At 37.8% G+C, this 19597-nt stretch overlaps 1 protein-coding gene and 1 long non-coding RNA gene across 2 annotated transcripts in view; both read left to right on the top strand.

Annotated features, from left to right (window-relative positions):
• Positions 1-19597, top strand: part of LOC127867202 (intermembrane lipid transfer protein VPS13A-like) — a 150758-nt gene that overhangs the window by 22883 nt on the left and 108278 nt on the right. Inside the window, exons 9-23 of the mRNA XM_052408246.1 lie at positions 249-379; positions 1098-1204; positions 2657-2828; positions 3477-3660; positions 5894-5994; positions 7097-7164; positions 7844-7876; positions 8781-8858; positions 9301-9406; positions 10777-10881; positions 11158-11216; positions 13083-13241; positions 13896-14062; positions 17060-17177; positions 18223-18358. Coding sequence (XP_052264206.1) covers positions 249-379; positions 1098-1204; positions 2657-2828; positions 3477-3660; positions 5894-5994; positions 7097-7164; positions 7844-7876; positions 8781-8858; positions 9301-9406; positions 10777-10881; positions 11158-11216; positions 13083-13241; positions 13896-14062; positions 17060-17177; positions 18223-18358 — 1724 coding nt within the window. The remainder of the gene's footprint in view (positions 1-248; positions 380-1097; positions 1205-2656; positions 2829-3476; positions 3661-5893; positions 5995-7096; positions 7165-7843; positions 7877-8780; positions 8859-9300; positions 9407-10776; positions 10882-11157; positions 11217-13082; positions 13242-13895; positions 14063-17059; positions 17178-18222; positions 18359-19597) is intronic.
• On the top strand, positions 3859-5077 carry LOC127867225 (uncharacterized). Its single transcript, XR_008043370.1, has 2 exons — positions 3859-4163; positions 4476-5077. It is a non-coding gene; the product is annotated as an uncharacterized LOC127867225 (long non-coding RNA).

Here is a 19597-nt window from a genome sequence, read left to right as displayed (position 1 = left end):
ACCCTGCAGTGATTTGGCCGATCTTTTCTGTTATATTTGCTTGATGTTTACCCTGCAGTGATTCGGCCAATCTCCTGTTATATTTGCTTGATGTTTACCCTGCAGTGATTTGGCCGATCTTTTCTGTTATATTTGCTTGATGTTTACCCTGCAGTGATTCGGCCAATCTCCTGTTATATTTGCTTGATGTTTACCCTGCAGTGAGTCGGCCAATCTCCTGTTATATTTGCTTGATGTTTACCCTGCAGTGATTCGGCCGATCTCTTCTGTTGCTCACTTGAAGATCACCACAAAGCCTGAAGAACACGACTTCAAGCAGCCCAAGATCTTTCTTTCTGTGATATTTGATGACATTAGCATAGGCCTTGCCAAAACTCAGGTACTGTGATATTTGATGACATTAGAATAGGGCTTGCCAAAACTCAGGTACTGGTTCAATGTGTTTTCATTGAATGTAATACTCTCTAACTGTGATATTTGATGACATAAGCATTTGCAAAGTCAGATACTGTTGTATTGCTTTGCTATTCAGTGTGATTCTCTTTCACTGTGATATTAATAACTTTTAATACATCGGCCTGCTCAAAGTTTATGTAGTGCGATATTTTATGACATTAGGATTTGCAAACTTAAGCATAGGTAAAAATCTCAGGAACTTTTGTGTTCCTGTTTTATAAACTAATTTATTTAAAGACCATAATATCTGCCTCGCATACTCTGTTTTTATACTCTCGGATCGAAGGATCGGGGGTATATTGTTTTTGGCCTGTCTGGCTTTTTGTCATTGTATGTGAGTGTCTGTGTGTCTATCCCAAAACTTTAACCTTGGTCATAATTTTTTCAATATTGAAGAAAGCAAATTGCATGTGTATCTCATGGAACTGCACATTTTGAGTGGTGAAAGGTCAATGTCATCCTTAAAGGTAAAAGGTCAAATAAATGGCTTCAAATCTCAGTAGGGGGCATTGTGTTTCACAAACACAGCTCTTGTTTTGCCTTGTAATTTAGTCACAGTGCAATATTTCTTCCTGGGAATTTGTCAAAGATGTGTGTTCATTGTGTGATGATTTTGACAAGTGTTTCCATGGTGATTTCAGTACAACGATGTTCTGGAGATGCTGGAAGGGTTTGAGCGGCTCAGCCTCATGGGCGTCTACAAGAAATACAAACCCAGCGTGCCTCTACGTGGTCATATCAGGACCTGGTAAGGGAATCATACAGGGCAAATACAAATGTGGGACCAGTCAGGGGCTTGAAACCAAGACTTCTTGTTATCGGATATAACTTAATTAACTTGGTAGCGTACAACATCTCTCCTTTCAGTGACAATATTACGTCATACACCCTCTTTTGAAATGCCTTCAATTTAGCCATTCAGTGAGCTGTATAATTTACAACAGGCCTTGCAAGGGTAAACCAAGGCAATGTCAGGATCCCATGGTGGGTGCCAAATTACAGGGCTAGAAAATTGTAGCTTGTTGGGACCCAAATCTATAAGGACAAGTGTTTTCCAGGCTTATTTAAAGGGGCCTTTTCACAGATTTTGGCATTTTTTAACTTATTCATTAAATGCTTTATATTGATAAATGTAAACATTAGATCGTAAAAGCTCCAGTAAAAAATCAAGAATAAAATTAAAAAAAAGGAAAAGAACATTGCCCGGAGCAGGTTTCGAACCAGTAACCCCTGGAGTCCTGTCAGAGTCCTGAAGTAAAAACGCTCTAGCCTACTGAGCTATTCCGCCGAGTACACATACGTGACGCATTTTATACCTTATATAAGCAATCTTCGTAGTAATACACAATTTAACGACAAAAACAGAACTCTCCAAATTATTGAATCGTTTCGCGTTGCAACGCTTTATAATTTTTAGGTTTTATAATCGTCAAAAGATGCATATAATGGCTATATTAGAGCATGGTAAATGTTCAGTATTACTGTTCCTCACAAATATCATAACTAAAACGAAAATTTGCGAATCTGAAACAACTTTTTTCAATTTTGTCAATTTACCAAAGCGTGAAAAGATCCCTTTAACTGGGCTGCCACACAACTTCATCCCACATATGGCCGTGTCTTGACTTACACCTTGACTCATTTATAAAATTGTGGTTTCAAGGTGTTACATATTATTATTATCTCAATTGAGCATGGTTCTATTTAACTTTCCTAGGTTTTACTTTGCCTACAACAGTATCATGAAGAAAAAGTGTGTTTAATGAAATGAAAAAAAGTTGTTTACACATTCATTTGTCTGGTAATTTGTTAATAAAAAGTATTAAAACTTATCATTTGATCTCATAAATTATTATTTTGTTATCTCCTACAGGTGAAATTTTGCTTACAACAGTGTCCTTGAAGAGACAGTGTGTTTCACACAGGGAATATTTCATATTCTTGCATAAGAATTTTTCTGGGAATGTTCAATTCACTTTAATCAAATTTATCATTTCATTGATTTAATTATTTACTCCCCTGTACCCAACCCACCCAAGTGCTACTTTGCTTACAACAGCATCCTTGACCAAACAGTGCATTGTCGACAGTTAATGTTACCAGGGATCATAATGAAAACTCCAAATATTTTCATTTATCTTTTCATTAAATTAATTATTATATAATCTCAGCATAGCATCATTGTATTTCTCTCCACCAGGTGGCACTTCGCCTACACGTCCATTCTAGAGGAGATGGTGCGTCGTCGACGACGGATGTGGTCATGGCAACACATAAAGCTGCACCGGGACATGAAGCTGCGATACAAGGAGGCCTATGTGAGGAAACTGGAGGCCAAGAAAGTGCCTGCTGACCTCCAGAAAACACTGGATGTGAGTGGGAATAGCATTAACTTCATTAACTTAAGTATTACTTTCAACCAATTTATTTTACCAAAGTACTTGGAGTTATCAGATGTGGAGGACATATCCAGCCAGAGTGGGGATTGAAACCATATCAGCTGCATCTTGTGAAAATGGGTCTTATGTCACATACGGCCTGCGTAGCTCCAGACCAGTCTGCTGATCTAGTCTGGCCTTTAACCCTTTGCATGCTGGGAAATTTGTCGTCTGCTAAAATGTTGTCTGCTGAATTTCTTAAATTAGCATTTTCTTCTATTTTTTTTCAAAGAATACTATCAGAATAGCAAACAGTTTGGATCCTGATGAGACGCCACGTTCTGTGGTGTCTCATCTGGATCCAAACTGTTTGCAAAGGACTTCAAATTTCGGTTCCAGCGCTGAAAGAGTTAACTACCCTTTCCACTAATGACACCATCACAAGCCTTGCATGACTTTAACAGCCATCAGGGAAGCTCCCTACCAGACTGCGCAATCGGAGATATTATGTTACAGTTGGTAGTAAATAAAACAAGAATGAAAATTCTGTTTATGGCTTTAATCATGTTTGACATGATGTTAACTATTCACTGCTGGACTCCTTTATATATGCAGAATACATTGGTTTTGTTTATATGACAGGAATGCGAGGAATTTCTGGATGTCTTCAACCTGACGGTGCTGCGCCAGCAAGCTGAGGTTGAGGCAGAGAAACGGGGTGCACAGCGCGCAGAGGACAAGAAAAACGCAGGCTGGTTCGGTGGCTGGTTTGGAGGAGGCAAGAAAAAGGACGAAGGAAAGGCAAAAGGGGAAATTGAAAATATCCGTAAGTGATTTGTAAATTATTTGAAAATATTTGTAAGGATAAGAAATATGCGTTAGGGGTTTGAAAATATTTGTAAGTAATTTAAAAAAAAAAATCAGTGATCAGAAAATATTCCCGAGATGTGCCTGCAAGATGTGTTTTTATACGCCCGTATAAAATACGGGACGTATTATGTGAAACCCCTTGGCGGCGGGCGGCGGGCGGCGGGCGGCGGGCGGAAGGCATCACTTTGTCCGGACTCTAATTCAAATTGTATTCATCCGATCTTCACCAAACTTGGTCAGCAGTTGCATCTAGTTGATATCTAGGCCAAGTTCGAATATGGGTCATGCCGGGTCAAAAACTAGGTCATAGGGTCAATAAGTGCATTTTCAAAGGGGCCACTTTGTCCGGACTCTATTTCAAATTGTATTCATCCGATCTTCACCAAACTTGGTCAGCAGTTGCATCTAGTTGATATATAGGCCAAGTTCGAATATGGGTCATGCCGGGTCAAAAACTAGGTCATAGGGTCAATAAGTGCATTTTCAACGGCGCCACTTTGTCCGGACTCTAATTCAAATTGTATTCATCCGATCTTCACCAAACTTGGTCAGCAGTTGCATCTAGTTGATATCTAGGCCAAGTTCGAATATGGGTCATGCCGGGTCAAAAACTAGGTCATAGGGTCAATAAGTGCATTTTCAAAGGGGCCACTTTGTCCGGACTCTATTTCAAATTGTATTCATCCGATCTTCACCAAACTTGGTCAGCAGTTGCATCTAGTTGATATCTAGGCCAAGTTCGAATATGGGTCATGCCGGGTCAAAAACTAGGTCATAGGGTCAATTAGTGCATTTTCAACGGCGCCACTTTGTCCGGACTCTAATTCAAATTGTATTCATCCGATCTTCACCAAACTTGGTCAGTAGTTGCATCTAGTTGATATCTAGGTCAAGTCCGAATATGGGTCATGCTGGGTCAAAAACTAGGTCAAAGGGTCAATTAGTGCATTTTACTTTGTCCGGACTCTAATTCAAATTGTATTCATCCGATCTTCACCAAACTTGGTCAGCAGTTGCATCTAGTTGATATCTAGGCCAAGTTCGAATATGGGTTATGCCGGGTCAAAAACTAGGTCACAGGGTCACTTAGTGCATTTCAAGCATTAAGCATGGTGTCCGCTCTCTAATTGAATTAGTTTTTTTCCAATCTTCACCAAACTTGGTCAGAAGTTGTATCTGGACAATGTCTAGGTCAAGTTCGAATATGGGTCATGCCGGGTCAAAAACTAGGTAACGGGGTCACTTAGTGCATTTCAAGCATTTAGCATGGTGTCGGCTCTCTAATTGAAGTAGTTTTCATCCGATCTTCACCACATTTGGTCAGAAGTTGTGTCTAGACAATATCTAGGTCAAGTTCAAATATGGGTCATGTCGGGTCAAAAACTAGATCACGAGGTCACTTAGTGCATTTCAAGCATTAAGCATGGTGTCCGCTCTCTAATTGAAGTAGTTTTCATCTGATCTTCACCAAATTTGGTCAGAAGTTGTGTCTAGATGATATGTAGGTCAAGTTCAAATATGGGTCATGGTAAAGTTATCAAGTTGTCCAAAACCTTCAAACGGGCGTATCTTGTGACAGTTTGGCACTCTTGTTTATCTATGTTATGCTTTTAAGAAAATTGAGAAATAAACAACACCTCATCATTATATATTGACTTTATTTAACCTTGTTTGGCAAATGCCATTAAACAATGATAAGTTAATCAATGTATCTTAAGGAAAATTTATGTATTATTGTACAAATGTTTAGACACAGACTTATCAGTGCACACAGGCTAATCAGGGACAACACTTCAGCTTTTATGGATTCTTTTTGTTTTGAAGGAGGTCCCTTCTTAACAAAAATCCAGGTTTGGTGGAAATTGTCATACCTCATAAGCCTGTGATGACTTCACAAGCTACTGTAATTTTGGTCAACACTTGACGCACATGCCCAGTTTTAACTCTTTTAGTGCTGGAACCGAATTTTGAAGGCCTTTGCAAACAGTTTGGATCCAGATGAGACGCCACAGAACGTGGCGTCTCATCTGGATCCAAACTGTTTGCTATTCTGATAGTATTCTTTGAAAAAAATCGAAGAAAATGCTAATTTTAGAAATTCAGCAGACAACATTTAAGCAGATGACAAATTACCCAGCATGCAAAGGGTTAATAGAGCGAGGCTCATTTTGTTTTACTGAACATTTCAGAGCAGCAGTTCTATGAGCAGTTCAACTTGGAGGAGAAGAACAAACTGTATGAGGCCATTGGCTACCAGGAGAACGAAGTTGACCTTACCCTGCCCAAAACGGTAGTTATCTCCCCTTGGTTATCTGTACTCGATGTTGAATAATTAGTTTTCTGACCCTGATTATTACAACTCAATCATTACCTAGGGATGGTGAAAAATATTTATGCCCCCCTTCGAAGAAGAGGGGGTATATTGCTTTGCTCATGTCGGTCGGTCGGTCGGTCAGTCTGTCTGTCTGTCGGTCCGTCCACCAGGTGGTTGTCAGACGATAACTCAAGAACGCTTGGGCCTAGGATCATGAAACTTCATAGGTACATTAATCATGACTCGCGGATGACCCCTATTGATTTTGAGGTCACTAGGTCAAAGGTCAAGGTCACGGTGACCTGAAATAGTAAAATGGTTTTTGAATGATAACTCAAGAACGCATACGCCTAGGATCATGAAACTTCATGGGTAGATTGATCATGACTTGCAGATGACCCCTATTGATTTTGAGGTCACTAGGTCAAAGGTCAAGGTCACGGTGACCCGAAATAGTAAAACGGTTTCCGGATGATAACTCAAGAACGCATACGCCTAGGATCATGAAACTTCATGGGTAGATTGATCATGACTCGCAGATGACTCCTATTGATTTTGAGGTCACTAGGTCAAAGGTCAAGGTCACGGTGACCCGAAATAGTAAAATGATTTTCGGATGATAACTCAAGAACACTTGCCTAGGATCATGACACTTCATAGGTACATTGATCGTGACCCGCAGATGACCCCTATTGATTTTCAGGTCACTAGGTCAAAGGTCAAGGTCACAGTGACAAAAATTGTATTCACACAATGGCTGCCACTACAACGTACAGCCCATATGGGGGCATGCATGTTTTACAAACAGCCCTTGTTTCCATTTTGTCCAGAAAATTCAAGAACATGTAAAGGCAAGTGAAATATTGTCAATTTTTAATACATATTTGCTTTTATCTACAGTACCTCCTGATTGCAGCTGTACTATGACCAAAGCACGATTGTTGTCTGCCCTTCTTCATTCGATATGAAAACAAAGTTATCTGCTTTTAAATTATCATAGTATGTTTTAATGATGTAGTTGTGATGTCCAAGATCAGGGCACAAGTCTATTTAGAGTATTACTGTTACTTTCTTGCAGTTTGTTGCATTACGGATAGTCACAAAGCTCAACAACCTGTCTGTCACCCTAAGAGATGACAGCAAATCGTAAGTGTCACATAAAAAAGGCAAAAGTATCCATGTTTCCCAACAAATATTACCTTTGCATACTTAAGCCTTGAAAAGAAAAGGTAATTTTTATGGTAAGATTTTTTCTGTTGTTGACTGATTGCATGGCAGAGTAAGATTCAAATCCTGAAATAAAAAATATCTAACGGTATGTTCAGAAATTACAATAACAACTGTAAGCATTGAAAACAAAAATGCCATAATTTATGTTTGCACTGTGTGTTCACTTTTTTTATGCCCTCGGTAAGGTGGCATATAGCAGTTGAACTGTCAGTCAGTCTGTCCGTCCGTCTGAAAATCTGAAAACTTTAACATTGGCCATAACTTTTGCAATATTGAAGATAGCAACTTGATATTTTTCATGCATGTGTATCTCATGGAGCTGCACAAATTGAGAGGTGAAAGGTCAAGGTCATCCTTTAAGGTCAAAGGTCAAATATATGGCTTCAAAGCGGCGCAGTAGGAGGCATTGTGTTTCTGACAAACATTAATCCAAGATATTAAAGTGGTGGCAGATTTGTAGTTGAATTTGCCAGTTTACTTAAGAACAAAACTTTGTTCTCCTCCATGTTGGCATTATATAATAGGGTGTGATTTAAAATGGTTTCACAATATACATGGTAAATTACGGTACCATATCTGAATGTCATGGTTACAGAGAGCTCCAGCTGTTGCAAGATGAAAGCAATATGTAAGTGTCAAAATCAAGAGGCAAAGTATCAGAAATAGCAATGAACTTTAAGCCTTGCAAAGAAAGTTTTTAAGATACTGTTATTTGTTTTTTTATGAGATGATGTTTGTTAATGAGATATTGTTTGTTAGAGATTTCTTTTTAAAGAAAGTGTTATTTGTTTGTTGATAAGATGTTGTTTGTTTTAGATTTTCTGTTTGTGTTTCTATATATAAAACATCTTAATTTCAAAGTCTTGGGGGACCAGTTGACAAAAAACATTAAGATAATGATAAATTAGATTAAAAATATTCTTTTTAATTGTGAATATAACTATTAAGTTTGCTTGTGATTCTGAGATGTTTCATTGAGATATTACATTATGTTTTTCAGGTTTTATCAGTTTATTAACTTCCTTTATTTGTTATAATGATAAAATGATATAAAGTATTGTTTGTAGTTTGATTTGATGCTTTAAGGATTGTTTCCAAGGTCCTTGCGTACATGATTTAATTGCAAACTATTAGTAATGGCCACTGTGGTAATTCACAGCAAAGTGGACAATCATTCATTACAGCTGTCAGGACTTTCTCTGCAATTTGCGAAATAAGCAAATGGCTACGAACTAACAAAGTTAGGTAATGAAATTCCTAAGTGGAACTACTTTTGCAACATTAATTCCTTTCACTACCTTAGGCTTTTAATGCAATCAAACTGAAATAAATAAATATAACTTTAAGAAATCTTCTCTGGTTGCTATGGTTACATTTTTTCTTTGGTTGCAATTATTAAAATATTTCTCTTGTAAACATGGTTTTATGTCTGTGTGGTTTCCTTGGGTATATATTTTGTTTCTGGTTGCCATGGTTACATATCATCTCTGCTTGTCGTGATTTAAATTATTCTCTTCTTACCATGGTTTCAGGGATTCCCAGCTGTTGAAGCTGCAGTTAAAGAATGTCTACTCCACAGTGGAACAGCGACCAGCGGCCTCTGCCATCAAGTATGTTCCGGTCTTGGACCATTTCATGCTACCAATGTCTTACTATCAATTATTTGAATTGCCAACAAATAATATACTTGATGGACTAAAGAAAAGTGTCTCCCAGTTTGCAAAAATTATGAGAACCAATTATGCCTTAGTTTTGAACATTAATTACATAAATTAAATAAAGAGTGCAGTAATTTGAGTACAGGATTAATACCAGTTACACAGTAAGATTCAAATTGTATAGCACTATGAAAAATATTTTGAATTTCATATGTTGATCAAATGTTGCAGTTATCCTTTAACATTATCTCTTTGAAAATGTATATGAACTTTGCAATTTTTAGTGAAAATAACATTAACATCAACTTTGCCATTTTTACAGCAAACATTTTTACAGGGTTAGAATACATGTATCAATTTTGCAATATTTACAGTAGGCACATATTTATTTCAGGGTGAATGCCAAGATGGACAAAATGACGGTGCTGGGTACCCAGCAAGGGGAGATCATCCCTCACATGGTGTCCTCCGTGCTAGAGAAGCTTACAGAACAAGAAGAGGTACTGCTGGAATGCTCAACATTTGTTTCTGCTTAACATCAGATACAACAGTATTGCGCTCTGCCCACACTTAAGTTTTATAATGGATCTTTTTTATTTCTTTAGTGATGTTTGCATGCCAAATCGTTGTATCTGCAAAGAAGAGGTTCTTAAGTTATGCACTTTGTCGCATTTTAAGTCCCTAAGAACTCAAATGAAATTTAAGACCTTACTAGATTCAAGTTTTAAATGCTTCATTTCGATCCGTAAGGTACTGATTAGCAGCAAACAGCATAAATCCTGAACAGACTGAGAGTAACAGGCTGTTATGGTTTTATGTCGTTTGCATATAGCCATTTTTGCTTTTCTTTAGAGCAGGAAAGGGATAGTGATGTTAGAATGCTTAACTAATCTATCTGCTAGAGATTGATATGAGCCTCACTCTGGCAAAATGGTGTTTAAGGCATAAAGTGTCGTCTCAGAATAGCCTGTGCGATCCGTAGGACATGTTCTGATTTATGGCGTTAAGTGTCGTCTCAGAGTAGCCTGTGCAGTGCGCAGGACGCCATGTTCCGATTTATGGTATGTTTTGGTTATAAGAAGTCTCTTCTTAGCGAAAAAATCCAGTCAAGGGGGAAAGTGTTGTCCCTGATAAGCTAGTGCAGAATACACAGTGTAATCAGGGTCAACACAGTACACACCTGCATTAAACCCCATTTTCCTCAGCAAGGCTTATATGACAGATAAAGCAGTTATGTGCTTAACCAGCACAAACAACTTTCAATGGATCTTTTTATTTGTTTATGCATCTTAGGTCTTTTGGAAATTTCAACAATGTTTTTGAGTTCACCTGAGGCCAAATCAAATTGAAGGTTTTTTTCAACATATTTAAGCCCCACAAAATGGATTTGTATTGCTTTTTTTTTTAATCACAGGTGTGCAAAAAGCCAAGAAATAAAAATATATAAATATTACAACCCATGCGATAATATTTCTAGAACTGTCAGACCTTGTGTCCGAACAAGGTCCGACAAAAAACAACAGCAATATCTAAAACTTTGATTAAAATGAAGACAAAATATGAATATGTAAACAAAATACGGACTAATTTATGTTTATGTTACTTTTATAGATTATTTAAATTCAAAATAAAATTGATTTTACCAACCAGTCGAATTCGCTCTGTGACATAACAAACTCCAAGCAAAATTCTTAGACAGTAAAAAGTGTTTGATCCCCACTGTGGAAGTGGTCTGTAGATCCCCCAAAAGACACCAAGTACTGATTCTACACAGGAAACGCACTCTAAAGCGTTTCAATGAGCCTTAGTATTTTTATGTAATCGAGCTAAAATAAATAGTTTTGAAACTGAATCTTATTTACACTTGCAGGCATTGTCCCTGATAGACTTCTTGTTTGAGACCAACCCACTGGATGGATTGTGTGACGCAAGAGTGAGAGTCAACGCCCGCCCCCTGCAGATCATTTATGATGCGGTGAGTATGACTTTTGAGAAGAAAACTTAAAGAGGTATATTGGCCATGGTCCAGAAAGTTATTCTTAAAGGGACTTGTTCCAACATTGGGTAAATAACTGTTTAAAAGTTTGGTCAATGATTCAAAAAGAATTACGACTTTAAACGGAAACATTCCTTAATAGATTTTTATAAAAAAATATAACGTGGATGGTAGGATATGACAATTAGTGTCAGATTTGTTTGTTGCTTTTGCTTTTCCACGATAATAAATCTAATTATGTTGCTATTTTTTCAGGTGACAGTAAATCACTTAGCAAACTTCTTCCAACCTCCACAAGATATCCAACTGAAACAGTGAGTAAACCAAGTCAGCTGTAGCATAAATATAAGGAACCATAATTAGGAAATGACATATTTCGTAAAGAAGTATCCATATGTGTGTGTAATATGATTTTACTGCAGAATTATAATTTTCATTCAAATCTTTGTATCCCTTTAGACACAGCCACTGCCTTTGATGAAATATTTGAAGATCTCTCAGGGTTTTCTCCTTTATTAAAGTAGCATTGTTTGGGCAATATCCATACAAAGCACATTACGTACCTGTACAATTATGTGCCTTTTTATACCCATGCAAGTAGGGGTATGAAAGAATTTTCCTGTCTGCTGGTCAATGGTACATTTGCCTAACAAGTAAATATTAGAAAACGTTTCTGCTCTGCTTTTGTCATGCTATATTTATGCCCCCCTTCGAAGAAGAGGGGGTATATTGCTTTGCTCATGTCGGTCGGTCGGTATGTGGGTCCGTCCACCAGGTGGTTGTCGGATGATAACTCAAGAACGCATACGCCTAGGATCATGAAACTTCATAGGTAGATTGATCATGACTCGCAGATGTACCCTATTGATTTTGAGGTCACTAGGTCAAAGGTCAAGGTATAACTCAAGAACGCATACGCCTAGGATCATGAAACTTCATGGGTAGATTGAACATGACTTGCAGATGACCCCTATTGATTTTGAGGTCACTAGGTCAAAGGTCAAGGTCACGGTGACCCGAAATAGTAAAATGGTTTCCGGATGATAACTCAAGAATGCATACGCCTAGGATCATGAAACTTCATGGGTAGATTGATCATGACTCGCAGATGACCCCTTTTGATTTTGAGGTCACTAGGTCAAAGGTCAAGGTCACGGTGACCCGAAATAGTAAAATGGTTTCCGGATTATAACTCAAGAATGCATACGCCTAGGATCATGAAACTTCATGGGTAGATTGATCATGACTCGCAGATGACCCCTTTTGATTTTGAGGTCACTAGGTCAAAGGTCAAGGTCACGGTCACCCGAAATAGTAAAATGGTTTCCGGATGATAACTCAAGAATGCATACGCCTAGGATCATGAAACTTCATGGGTAGATTGATCAAGACTTGCAGATGACCCCTATTGATTTTGAGGTCACTAGGTCAAAGGTCAAGGTCACGGTGACCCGAAATAGTAAAATGGTTTTCGGATGATAACTCAAGAACGCATATGCCTAGGCTCATGAAACTTCATAGGTATATTGATCATGACTCGCAGATGAACCCTATTGATTTTGAGGTCACAAGGTCAAAGGTCAAGGTCACGGTGACCCGAAATAGTAAAATGATTTTCGGATGATAACTCAAGAACGCTTTTGCCTAGGATCATGACACTTCATAGGTACATTGATCGTCATTCGCAGATGACCCCTATTGATTTTCAGGTCACTAGGTCAAAGGTCAAGGTTACAGTGGCAAAAAACGTATTCACACAATGGCTGCCACTACAACGGACAGCCCATATGGGGGGCATGCATGTTTTACAAACAGCCCTTGTTTGAGACACATATGTGAAACAATTGTATGTAATATACATATGTTAAGCTGATACACCTTTTTCACTCTTGACCCTGAAACAATTGAGCCTCTTTCTGGGAAAACTGGGTCTAATGTATATGCCCAAAGTGTCATCCCAGATTAGCCTGTGCAGTCTGCACAGGCTAATCAGGGACCACACTTTTCGCTTTTGTGGCATTTTTTGTTTAAAAGAGGTCTCTTCATAGCCACAATCCAGTCCAGACGGAGAGTGTTGTCGTAGATAAGCCTGTGTAGACTTCACAGGCTAATCTGGGATGACACTTTAAACAGATGCATTTAGCCCAGTTTTTCCAGAACAAGGCTCTATTCTTTCCCAGGCTGTCACAGCTGGCCATGTCCAAGTACGAGGATATAAAGGAACAGTCAGCCACTAGTCTACAACACGCCATTGACCTCAAGAAGTACACGGAGATAGCCGTAGATCTCATGTCTTCCTACATCATTGTACCACATGGAGGCTTGTGGACTAAACACAAGTATGGAAAGCATTAAATAAAATATTCTTATTGATTACAAATATTGTTTTTTGGTATTTTGCTTATGATTTCAATTAGTTGGTAGTGAAATTTACCTTAAATGAAAGAACATGATAATGTTACACAATGATATTTGGAAGCTCATGCCTGACATGTGTTAACCAATAGTCATCCTCAAGGTCCAATCAGAGATCAAGGATCAAATGCCAACTAATTTAATTTTATAAATTGTATTGATAATAACTTTACACACACATAATTTCAGCACAAATGTTTTGAAGCTCTAGGTTACATAAAGGTCTCTTTTCTAGACAGCTAATTACAGGAACGCGCCAAAGGTCATCTTGGATAAAGTACTTCATACTGTTACGAGTGTCTTATTTGAGCTTTGATCAGGGAAATAGGGTTTAATGCATGTGCTTGACGTGTAGGTTCCAGATTAGCTTTTTCATGTGCACAGGCTAATCAGGGACAACACTTTCTGCCTAGATGGAATTTTTGCTAAAAAGAAACTTCCTTTAAACTATAAATAACAAAAAAGCGTAAAGTGTTGAAACTGATTAGCCTGTGTGGCTTGCACAGGCTAATCTGGGACAACACCTTGAGCACATGCGTTTAACCCTGTTTTTCCAAGTGAAGCTCGTTTTTATACAGGGATGTTTCAAAGCTGATCCTAGACCTGGGTCATCTGAAGATTGGGACACAGAAAAGGCTATCGGAGGAGGGGCACAAACGTGAGTCAATCGAGGAAGTGATGGGGAAGGCATATGACACGTTCAACATCAGCCTGGACAGTGTGCAGCTCATGATGATACATGCAGGTAAACATTGCAAGTGATAATGGCCTTATTAGTGATGATTTTAAACCATTTAGGGTTTTTAACCAGGTTTTCCGAAGGAAAAAACTGGTTATTTGATTGGCGAATGTCGGCGTGTGGGCCGGCTGGCGGGCGGATCAAGCTTGTCCGGGCCATGACTTTATTGTTCATTAAGAGATATTAAAATCATTTTGCACATTTGTTCACCATATTGTGTCGCTTGAAAGAATTACGTCGATATCTCCAAGGTCAAGGCCACACTTTGAGTTCAAAGGTCAAATATGGCCATAAATGAGCTTGTCCGGGCCATAACTATGTCATTCATGGTGAGATTTTAAAATCATTTGGCACATTTGTTCACTATCATTGGACAGTGTGTCGCGCGAAAGAATTAAATCAATATCTCCAAGGTCAAGGTCGCCACAACTAAAAATAGATTGATTTTGAAACAAGGGGGGTAACTTTGAACAATCCGTAACAATGCACATTTTGAATTGGTCTCCCTTTATCAGACTTTTTTTTTCAAATTGAAATCAAGGTAGCCACGAGTAAAAATGGATTGAATCTTACACAAGGGGGTTAACAATGAACATTTTGAATTGTCTCCCTTTATCAGACTGTTTTTTTCAAATTGAAAGCCTGGTTTTGTGACAATTTTGTCCCTTGTTGTGTTCTGTCTTATAAAAGAGCTTACAACAAATTTAACTTAATATAAGTACAATTTTAAAGGATGCATAATTGCTAAGTACAAAGTATTATAATTATTTATTGCTTTCAGTTTTCTATTCATTCCATGATGTCTTTTTATGCTCAGGGTAGGGTGGCATATAGCATTTTAACTGTCTGTCCGTCCGTCCATCTGAAAACTTTAACATTGGCCATAACTTTTGCAATATTGAAGATAGCAACTTGATATTTGGCATGCATGTGTATCTCATGGAAGGTCAAGGTCATCTTTCAAGGTTAAAGGTCAAAAAAACAAATCCAAGAGAAGTTACAAAATTTAAAGGAAGATAATTTCTATTTATCATTTGGCAGGTACAGATCATTTTTACAAGGGAAGTAATATTTTTAGCTCACCTGAGCACAACGTGCTCATGGGTTGTGCTCATGGTGCTCATGGTGAGCTTTTTGATCGCCTTTTGTCCGTCGTGCGTTGTGCAGTGTCAACATTTGACTTGTTAACTCTCTAGAGGCCACATTTATTGTCCAATCTTCATGAAATTTGGTCAGAAGATTGGTTCAATGATATCTTAGATGAGTTCGAAAATGATTACGTTTGCTTGAAAAACATGGCTGCCGAAGGGCGGGGCATTTTTCCTTATATGGCTATATATGGCTATTGTCAAATCTTGTTAACACTCTAGAGGCCACATTTATTGTCTGATCTTCATGAAACTTGGTCAGAAAATTCATCCAAATAATATCTTGGATGAGTTCGAAAATGATGCCGGTTGGTTGAAAAACATGGCCGCCAGGGGGCGGGGCATTTTTCCTTATATGGCTATAGTAAAACCTTGTTAATATCTAGAGGCCAAATTTATTTTCCAAATGTTCATGAAACTTGCTCAGAAGATTTGTCCCACTGATATATTGGATGAGTTCAAAAATGGTAAAATTTGCTTGAAAAACATGGCCGCCAAGGTGCGGAGCATTTTTCCTTATATAGCTATATATATATATGGCTGTAGTAAAATCTTGTTAACACTCTAGAGGCCACATTTATTGTCCAATCTTCATGAAACTTGGTTAGAAGATTCATCCCAATAATATATTAAACGAGTTCGAAAATGATGCCGGTTGGTTTTAAAACATGGCCGCCAGGGGATGGGGCATTTTTCCTTATATGGCTATATATAGTAAAACCTTGTTAACACTCTAGAGGCCACATTTATTGTCCAATCTTGTTGAAATATGGTCAGAAGATTTTTCTTAATGATATCTTAGATGAGTTCGAAAATGGTTACGTTTGCTTGAAAAACATGGCCGCCAAGGGATGGGGCATTTTTCCTTATATGGCTATATAAGGCTATAGTAAAACCTTGTTAATACTCTAGAGGTCACATTTATTTTCTGATCATCATGAAACTTGGTCAGAAGATTTGTCCCAATGATATCTTGGATGAGTTTGAAAATGGTTACGTTTGCTTGAAAAACATGGCCGCCAAGGGGCGGGGCATTTTTCCTTATATGGCTATATAAGGCTATAGTAAAATCTTGTTAACACTCTAGAGGCCACATTTATGGTCTGATCTTCATGAAACTCGGTCAGAAGATTCATCCCAATAATATCTTGGATGAGTTAAAAAATGATGCCGGTTGGTTGAAAAACATGGCCACAACGGGGGCGGGGCTATTTTCCTTATATGGCTATAGTAAAACCTTGTCAACACTCTAGAGGTCAAATTTATTTTCCGATCATCATGAAACTTGGTCAGAAGATTTGTCCCAATGATATCTTGGATGAGTTCGAAAATAGTTTTGGTTGCTTTAAAAACATGGGCACCAGGGGCGGGGCATTTTTCCTTATATGTCTATAGTATAACCTTGTTAACACTTTAGAGGCCACATTTATTTTCCAATCTTAGTGAAACTTGGTCAGAAGATTTGTCCCAATAATATCTTGTTATCTCAGGTGAGCGACTTTGGGCATTCCAGGCCCTCTTGTTTAAAGGGATATAATCAAAACAAAAAAAAAATCAATCAAAGCTGAGCAGTAGGGGGCATTTTGTTTCTGATAAACACATCTCTTGTTCACATTTTCTTTAGGTTAAAAGCAATTTGATCATAAATACCTGTTTTTTAAAATATATTTCATCACTTAAATTTGTTGTAAGATCTTTGACAAGACATGACGTTGATTTTAACAGAACTTATGCTTATGCTAAGAGACTATTACTTGTTTGTTTAAAGCATGTTCATAAAGATTTTTTGCATTGCATAAAAAATATATGCTGTAAGTCTAATTAAGTGAATACAAGATTTCTGTAACCATTTCAGGTGAAGACTGGAAATCCATTCGCAGACTTCGTGACTCTCCTATGCACATACTATGTCCAATATCCCTCAGTGTGCTCCTCCAGAAGTGCATGTTTGAAAACGACCAGAGAATGGCCAAGTAAGAGAGTTTTGTTTTGTGTTGTGCTTTTGATATTTATATGTGATCTCTCACTGTTCTTTTGGGAAATGAAAGACTATAAACTTCAATAAAGACTACAGAAAGGCATAGTAAGGGTTTTACTGTTCTTTTCCAATATATCAAGACTTAAAACTCTTGATATGACATGATTGTGAATGATTTTAGGGAGTAAGGGATTTAAATTGTGTTGTTGTATGAATCAAAATTAAGAGATAGATATTAATGTAAAATAAAAGACAGTAACTGTTCCCCATATTCCATATCCAAGAGTGTACTCCTGCAGTAATTCATGTTTGACATCCACCCTTGAATGGCCAAGTCAGTAGTATTACTGTTGATGTCGTTTTAATTGAAACTCTTCAAGACCTAGAATAATTGATGTCTAGCCTGCTCATGTAGTATTCCACTGAGTGTATTGATCCCCCATAAAGTATCTGTATCTTTATTTGCTATTCTAAGCCGACTTCTCAATTAAGCTGCTTTTTGGGAAACCGGGCTTAATGCATGTCTGCACAGGCTAATCAGGGATGCTTCTTAACGTCAAACTGGACTTTCATTTCGATGAGATGTATTTTTTAACGAGAAATTCCACGAAAACAGAAAATCATCCCTAATTAGTATGTGGGGACTGCATAGGGTGCTCTGGGATGACACTTTACGCACCTGCATTAAGCCCTGTTTTCCCAGAATGAGGCTCAATGGTTAACTGCACTGTTTTCTCTATATCTGTGAATTCATCACTGCTAGTAAGGACTGCTGGACGAGAGTGAGTAGCCAGTACACAGGGGATATAATCATTGTAATTTGAAATAAACACTCTCATTTAAGTCTGTTAAACCAAGATAAGCTGAACCTCACTATTTTCATATTGCAATAAATTGTGCATTAATAATGTTGTAAAGACAAATAACATATTTGATTTATCTTGTGTAACTTTACAAAGTATTGTTATTTGTGGTAAGGACCAAAGAAAAATGGTCCATCCAGGCTTTTGATTTCTGTGCGTTTCTTGTTCTATTTTTAGAATGAAGATCAAAGGGCTGATACCCCTGCTTAGCCTGAACATATCAGACCGCAGACTACATGAGGTTATCTCCCTTGCTACCAGTATCCCACTACCAGAGCTGGAGCCAGCAGTAACCAAAGGCGATTTCGTACAGGTACGTTGATTTTGATGTAATTTTCAATCTGTAATTGAACACTTTCATTTTGTTAACCAGGTTTGCCGAAGGAAAAAACTGGTTATTAGATTGGCAAATGTCGGCGGGCAGGCTGGTGGGCTGGCAGGCGGGCGGAACAAGCTTGTCCGGGCCATAACTTTGTCGTTCATTGATTTTAAAATCATTTGGCACAGTTGTTCACCATCATTAGACGGTGTGTCCATGAAAGAATTATGTCGATATCTCCAAGGTTAAGGTCACAATTTGAGTTCAAAGGTCAAAAATGGCTATAAATGAGCTTGTCCGGGCCATAACTTTGTCGTTCATTGTGAGATTTTAACATCATTTGGCACATATGTTCACCATCATTAGACGGTGTGTCGCGCGAAAGAATTACGTCGATATCTCCAAGGTCAAGGTCACAATTTGAGTTCAAAGGTCAAAAATGGCCATAAATGAGCTTGTCTCGGCCATAACTATGTCATTCATTGTGATATTTAAGAATCATTTGGCACATGTGTTCACCATTATTGGACGGTGTGTTGTGCTAAAGAATTATATCAATATCTCCAAGGTCAAGGTCGCCACTACTAAAAATAGATTGATTCATTCATTCATTAACATTCAGTAACAATGCACATTTTGAGTTGGTCTCCCTTTATCAGCCTTTTTTTTCAAATTGAAATCAGGGTCGCTACCAGTAAATATAGATTGAATGTTACACATGGGGGGGGGGGGGGGGTAACAATGCACATTTGGAATTGTCTCCCTTTATCAGTCTTTTTTTCAAATTTAAAACCTGGTTTTGTGACAATTTTGACCCTTGTTGACTTTCACAGTTATTATTTTAAATTATGATGCAATTATAATTGTGTGACGTGTATTTTTGAAAACAAATGTAAGCAAAATTGGATTTATATTGATAAATTGATTAATTCTTTGCAGGAGCTATGATTATAGTTTACCAGGGTGTGTACATGGTTCTCTCCCCAAACAAAGACATCTAACTATGGGATAAATTAAATACTTGTTACAGATAAGTAAGTTATTCATGGGGGCTAACATCCGGCCCAATTTTGGCCCCATTTCCAATCTCAAAAAGCCTACACTCCTAATTATACATTTTTCCAAATGACGGCCAGAGTAAAAGTTTCCCTAAATAAGAATAAAATGAATTCATATATTTTTTAGATTGAAAATGCTCAGTTTTTCTCCTAATCTAAATCAGTGAGTTGAACA

This window comes from Dreissena polymorpha, chromosome 2 (genome assembly GCF_020536995.1).
Source record: "Dreissena polymorpha isolate Duluth1 chromosome 2, UMN_Dpol_1.0, whole genome shotgun sequence".
In the NCBI taxonomy this organism is placed as follows: Eukaryota; Metazoa; Mollusca; class Bivalvia; order Myida; family Dreissenidae; genus Dreissena; species Dreissena polymorpha.
This window is presented reverse-complemented; position numbering and strand designations above follow the sequence as displayed.